This window comes from Poecilia latipinna, unplaced genomic scaffold, assembly GCF_001443285.1.
Source record: "Poecilia latipinna isolate Pla-1442-1.1 unplaced genomic scaffold, P_latipinna-1.0 Scaffold2036, whole genome shotgun sequence".
Classification (NCBI taxonomy): domain Eukaryota; kingdom Metazoa; phylum Chordata; class Actinopteri; order Cyprinodontiformes; family Poeciliidae; genus Poecilia; species Poecilia latipinna.
Window position 1 is genome coordinate 875 of NW_015114652.1, and position 7,089 is coordinate 7,963.

Consider the following 7,089-nt stretch of genomic DNA (forward strand, 5'->3'; position numbering starts at 1 on the left):
TCTGAAGTTTTTCACTCCATCCATCATCCATCCATTTTCTAACACCCTTGTCCCTTAGTGGGGTTGGGAGGGCTGCTGGCGCTGATCTCCAGCTCACGTTCCAGGCGAGAGACTTTTCACTCTATGAAATTCACAAGTTTTTTCTAGAAAATTTCTGAGCTTAATCTCAAAATCTGAAATTTTTCTAGAAAATTTTTGACTTTTTTTTATCTCAGAAAATTGCAGAATCTTTAGAACAAATTTCTGGAATTAGTCTCCACATTTCTTTCCCTTTTATTTATAGTCATTAATAAAACACACAGTGAGAAATTCAAGCATCAGAGCTGTTTATTTTCCAACAGAACATCAGACACTTCATGTATTTTCCCCATACATCTCCGGCCGACAGGTAAAAACACGAGTCCATGCTAAAAACAGAAAAGCCTCCACCTATCTACAGGCTGCGCTGTGTATGTACAGCAGGGCTAACACTCTAAACATCCGCTTCACACACCGGCTAAAAATCAAACGCCACAGAGAGAATAAATTAAACAAAAACGCTGCTGGATTATTTTCTGTCGATGTTTTGAACGATGAAGGTGTCAGGATTCGCTCCAGAGCAGCGAAACCTGCAGATTCTCTGAAACACTCGCAGATTTATGTGATTTTAGCAGAGCAGTTTCTCATGATATGCATGAATGCATGATGAGGAGGTGATGCGATGTACGGCGGCCTATTAGGGACATTATAGATATGAAAAAGGAAAAAGGAGGAAATTTCTGCCAAAAAACAAAAACAATTGTGAGAAAAAACCTTGGAAATATCTGAGTTTCTAAAGTAAATTTTTTTAAACATTTGTTTCAGTTTTTCATACCAAATTTGAGATTATTCACAAAATTTCAGAGTTTTTTCCAAAACAATTTCCAACATGTTTTTATTTCAACAAAATTTGAACTTAATCTCAAAATTTTTGTTTTATTCTAGTAAATTTTTGACTTCTCAAACTGAAATTTCCAAGTTTCTTTTAGCATTCCTGAAACTAATCTCAAAATGTATTTTTTTCTAGCAAATTTTAAACTTTTCAAACTGATAAATGTTTTATTTTTTTATTTTTTTTTTAAATTTTCGGATTAATCTGAAAATTTTGGGGATCTTTCGAGCAAATTGTTCAACTTTTCAAACACAGAAGTTAAAAAATAAATTCTCCAAAATTCCAGAGATTAATCTAAAAATGTAAATATTCTAGCAACTTTTTGACATTTCAAACTCTTTCAAAATTTCAGTTTTTTCCAGCAAATTTTTTGACTTTTCAGTTTTAAACTTTTTTTTTGCTAGAAAATTTCAGTTTTGTTTTTTTTGCAGAAATTTTCTCTTCTTTTTTTGTTTTTCTACTTATATTGCCCCTAACACGCTGCGGTAGCAGTGGGCTACAGAACAGAATCAAAGTGAAAAAACACCCGGTTTTATAAAATTGATTCGGTTTGCGTAAAGGTTTATGTAGGATAAATAAATCTCGCTTAATGAGATTGATTGTTGTAAACTGCTTTTCTACGAAAATACAATTAAATAAGACTTTGGATATCAGTATCATCCCTTCATGAACAACATAAACAAGGAAAACAAAAACAAGGAGAAAGCAAATACAGATGCAGACAAGAAAACAAACAAAAATACAGTAAAATCTACAGTAACTTTACACAACATGTACAGCATTTTTACCATTTCACAAAACAAAAACTAAAAAAACCGGGTCAAATCAGTGTATAAATTCACACCGATGGCCGCTAGAGGGCGCTTATTTACTGTTCTAGAGCTATTTTACAATAACAAAGAGGCCGGTTGAAACCAGCAGAGTTTCTGTGGCCTCTGTTTTCAACACTGAACAAGCCTTCATATGAGGAAGAAAAAGAAATGGAGAAGAGGAAGAATCGGCTGTGATCAAACAGAAAACCCAAATCAAAATGGTTCTTAAATCTGATGGGACAGACATAATCCCATCACTAAACTGGAAAGTTTCCATAATTTGTTTTTGTAGATTCAGGAAGAATAGTCTGGCATTCAAAGTAATGCTGGTGATTATACAGACATTAAATTATTATTAATTATTCAAATTAGGTGGAATAATTTCCCATCTTCAAAGAAAACCACTTTTTTAAATAAAACTGTTAAACGTTATTGCATAAAGTTAGATATTTCATCTCTATTAAAGTAGTTTTGTTAAGGGAAAAATTCAATTTTTACAGCTGATTTTGTTCTGATGGGTCATGGCTGATATAATTAAAGCTACTGGAACAAATGATTAATTTGCTACTGTCCCTATTCTTCCCCTAACTTCATACCTGAAAGTTTAAAAAACACGGAGCGCTCACGTCTACTTTCATCTGCAGGATGAGGTTGAAAAAGAGAGGAAGTGGAAAACTGGCAGGGATGTGAGTGTGTGTGTGTGTGTGTATGAGCTGCTGTTAGGGCTGGGTTGCATCTTTACACACAGTGGAGACAAATAAAATCTGAAGCTTTTCTCTGTTAAAATATCCCGATCTGCTGAGAAACATCAGAGCGGCTCGGAAACTAATGCTGGATTTCCTAAATATCCTTTCAGATCTGGCTTTTATTTAGTTTTAATTTAAAATTTAAATAAAAATGTCAGTTTTTCTGAGCACATTCTGTTAGTGTGAAGAAAATAAAAAGGTGCAGTTCAGAAAGGCTCCGTTAAAAATATTAAAGATTTAGTTAACATAATTTACTCAAATATAAAGTCCAGCATTTTAGAGCCAGAATGATTAATCGATAATTGAATATTCGTCAACTGAGTAATGGATTAATCGTTAGGAAGTATACAGTGTAACTGGAACAACAGCTGATGACCATGATTGGCTGACACAATTAATCAAATTAATCAATCGATTATAGCAATAATCTATTTTAGAAATCAACTAAGTGTTAAATGGAGCAACACCCTCTCCAGATTATGATGATAGCAAAGGCAATAAATCAAATTAATCACCATTAATCGATTATTGGATTAATGTAGTAATTGCTGAATCGCAGACAGACTCAAAAAAAGGCCAAGAGCTGAAAGAGCAACACACTCAAACGGTACAAAAACCCACAAACACGTGGTGCAGAAAATAAACGTTTTCAAAACGGCGTTGAGCAACTAGACACGGTCAACTTTTGGCAACTTTTAGGGTTGATTTGGCAAAATTTTGCCAGTCCATTTTTTAAATTATTCTATATTCCAAACAAGTTTATTAATTTCAACTGCAGTTTAATTTTTAGTGCCACAAAAATGTGATATTTTAACAGAGATTTGAACACAAAGCTCAAAGCAACACAACTGAAACAGCGGCAAAAGTTTGGCCAAAAAGCTTCAGCGTCTTTAGGAAGACGAGGGAGTGGGTTAAAGTTGGTGCAGCTAAATCCACCCGATACTGATGTGTAGGACAAATATTAATGATATCCCAGCCCTAGCAGCCTCTTTCTGCTGTGTGTGTGTGTGTGTGTGTCTAGTAGGAGTCGGTTTTGTAGCTTTGGTGCGCTTCAGAGGTGAGCTGGGTGGTTTCTGTGGCTGATGACGGCTGCATGACGATGGGATCGCTGCCGTCTAAAAGGAAAACAGAAACAAGAAAAACGTCAACGATTCAAAAAGAATCAGTTTATTGTTATTTGATTAATTTTTATGTTATTTTTTGTTGTTTATGTTGAATGTGGAAGAGCAGATGCAGCGAAATGCAACTAATGGAGAAAGAAAGAAGGAAAAAAATAAAAAGAAAGGAAGAAACAAGATAAAGAAAATGGAAAGGAAAAAGAGAAAGAAAAGAAAGCTTAGAGGAGGAGCTGCGCCTCAAAGGCGGGGCTAAATCCACCTAGCCATTTTACACAGCTGCATGGTTGCCATGGAGACTAAATAAAATAACCGAAACAACACTCCAGGTATAAAATGGATGTAAATGACAAATCCGGTGACGTAATTTGAGATACTTAGAAACAAATTCTGACTCGTGAAAATGTAATTGAAGATATCTTGAATTATTAACCTTACTAGTCAGAAACTAACTGCAGATATCTTAAATTACCATTCAGGACAGATGTCCAGAATGTGATCACGGACATTCAGAGGAAACAGATTTTATGGTAAGACGGCTTGCCGTAGCGTCCCGGTCCTCACCTCTCTCATCTGCAGTCATCTGGGCCTCCAGGTCCTCAGGGGACACGTAGAACTCGGGCTCCTGGTCCATTGGCGGCCGGGGTTTACATTTACCGCAGCAGCAGTTACAGCAGCAGCACAGGCAACAGCAGCAGTAGCAACCTGTTGCCAGGCAACAGAAGGCGAACAAAGCCTGGGGGGGCAAAGGTCACAACGTGAGAAATCACAACTTATGTCCATCCAAAGCGCTGTTTTTAAAGCCACAAACAAATACACAGAAAATCCCCAAAATAATCAGTCATTGAGCTGTTAGAAATAACAAATATTCATCACACTGAAACAATCCAAACAATTGTGTTAAAATAAATGACCTTTAAAGACTTAATTTGAGAAAAGAAAACAAATCTCAAAAAATGTTCTTGCTACGTTTTCTGACATGCAGCAAATATAAATAATTTTTGTAATTCTAACTGATCAAAAACAAGAAAAGTTTAGTTTGATTTAACTTCTGACAGAAAGGAAAAAAGTCTTTTTATTACCTGTAAATGATGCTTTCTAAATGTAGGCTTTTAATCAAGCGTTAAACTGCAATTCCTTACAAAACTGTGCAGTTTGAATATCAAGTACTTTTAAAGAGTTTCAAGCACTTCCCAAACCTTGAAACATCTAATAAAAATTCAAGCATTTTCAAGCACTTTCCAGACCATTTTCAAGGATTCAAAGCCTCCATACAAACCCTGGATATTGTGATTGGGAGGAAAGCGAGCAAAAGAGGCTGGAAAAGGGTTCAGGTTCTCTTCATCTACAATAAAAAACAAACTGCAGTGGGTCACCTTGGCCCACCAGCTGGACAGAACGAAGTAGGTGTTGACGTTCTCCTCTCCGAACTGCTCCGCCACGTAGAGGCCCAGGGAGCCGTACTTGTCGTAGATGTTCTTCTTGGTGGGATCCACCAGGATGGAGTGAGCGTTGTTTATTTCTTTAAACTTTTCAGCCGCGTCCGGGTTGTCCGGGTTTTTGTCGGGGTGAAACTTCAGCGCCAGTTTTCTGCGAGTTAAAAAAATGAAGAAACACATCAGATTTCTGATTCAGGCTGCTTTCACACCTGATAGTTTGGTAGAATCAGTTTGATTGGTGACCAAATTTGTTACATTTTCAGCTGCTGCGGCTCGCTTTCCCACTGCACCAAGTCAAATGACACAAACCCAACCTGTTCCCCTCCTGGCCTGTGGGGGCGCTGCACCAAGAGGAAATGGCTGCACATAAAGGAAACGGCACAAAAATCTCGGAAGACACCAAGCGCAACTTTCTACAAAAATGGAGTCGCATCACATTTTAGCAGTTGTTCGATTTTCCTTGTCTTTGCTAATGATCATAGTCATTTCTCCTGCTAATGCTAGGCTAACGAGTTTGTTTTGCTTGTATTTACCCAGAAAGCCCTGCGGTCCACTTCCTGCTTTTGGAGCGGACTCTGGTCTACTTGGAGTTCACATATGGATTCAAACCAAACCAGAGTTCACTTCAACCGAACCCAAACCGAGGTTTGTCGGCGGACTGGAGTTTGCTTCTTTTGGCTCGGTTGTGCATTCTCACCTCCATAAAAGAACCAGACTTTCTACACAAACGGACTGGTACCAAAGGATCCTTCACTATTGGCACCTTTATCCCAAACTAGATAAATTATTTTTGTTTTGTTTGGCACTTTAACCAGACCTAGGAACAAGATTCTCACTTTTTATTCATGGCAGAATTGGAAGGAGGCCTAACTGGGTCCGGATGCTCCAGTATTGGTACCAAACATGCCTTCTCCTCTCCTTAATCTTGAATTTAATAAGAATCCCTATGATGTCTCAGGGTTAGTTGCACCACTTCACATGAGTAATGTTCTCCTGTTTGTTTCTGAAATCCCTCTCATAGTCTCCTAATGATGGGACAAAAGGCTGGATGACGTTTAGAAAGCCTGTCTTACAGCTCCCTGCCTCCCTCTAGTGGTAGAAAACATCACAGCAACAGAGGGATTTCCTTCCCCTGTTCGTTGACATTATTGCACACCTGTAACATTTCTTGATGTCCTCTGTTGTGGCGTTCTTGTCGATTCCGAGGACAACGTAGAGTGATTCTCCTGAAGTGGACAGAGTCCTCTGCCGCTGGTGGTCCATGGCCGCTCTGCTGCTCTCTTCTTCCCTTCTCACTCAGCTTCTCCCTTGAATAGGCAAAAACAAACAGTGGAGGACACATTTCATTTAAAAAATCATATTAAAATATTGAAGGCTGCTGCAGACAACTACAGAATAGCAGCATGCAACCCACCCTGATTTATCCTGCAGTTCAGCAATGAATAAACAGCAGAAATATTGATTACTTTGACGATTAATAGGATGGAAAGATCTGCATATTCTTCACCTCAGGCTTTATTAATACAATATTAGAAATATATTAAAAGATACAAATAAACAATTAAATTCCTTTTCTAATGAAGAAAGTAAATGTATTATTGCCTAAAACTCAACAACAGCGTTACGTTAGTGAACACTTGCTTATTTGTACCAAAAGATGCAAAATACCTCAAACATCAACATCTGAAAAGACTTATGAATAATTAATCTAATTAATTGGATAACAAAAGGTGCGTAATACACTTTTTTTTTAAATTTTTTTTTTTACAGAATTTGAATGATTTGAATCTAACACTGCCACATGAGGAGTTCTGGGTAAAACATATTTACAAAGTTTTTCTTTTTCCATCTTAAATACAAAATGTCTTTATTTTCTTGAAAAGCTTTGGGTTACTGATCTCAGTGTGTTGTTCTCTAGCAAATGTTTCTTTTTTGAGTCTGTTCACTCCAGTTAATCAATTACTACATTTGTAGATTATTATTTGTGATCATCTTTGAAAAGCAGAAGTGGAGCCTCCTGCACAATGGACAAGAATGCAGCAAGTGATTTCTGGATGGTAAGTGTTG

General features: G+C 37.1%; 1 protein-coding gene across 2 annotated transcripts in view; it reads right to left on the reverse strand.

Annotated features, from left to right (window-relative positions):
* Positions 1 to 1,416: 1,416 nt before the first annotated feature.
* Positions 1,417 to 7,089, reverse strand: part of LOC106935860 (dnaJ homolog subfamily C member 5-like) — a 14,243-nt gene continuing 8,570 nt past the window's right edge. The window contains exons 2-6 of one of the 2 annotated variants that reach the window (XM_015016566.1): positions 6,179 to 6,329; positions 4,960 to 5,173; positions 4,148 to 4,319; positions 3,465 to 3,583; positions 1,417 to 2,435 (exon numbers count right to left, since the gene is read on the reverse strand). In XM_015016566.1, the coding sequence (XP_014872052.1) occupies positions 3,486 to 3,583; positions 4,148 to 4,319; positions 4,960 to 5,173; positions 6,179 to 6,285 (591 nt within the window). In that variant the 5' untranslated portion in view covers positions 6,286 to 6,329 and the 3' untranslated portion in view covers positions 1,417 to 2,435; positions 3,465 to 3,485. Of the gene's footprint in view, positions 3,584 to 4,147; positions 4,320 to 4,959; positions 5,174 to 6,178; positions 6,330 to 7,089 lie in introns of both variants that reach the window. The other variant, XM_015016565.1, reaches the window with a different exon arrangement.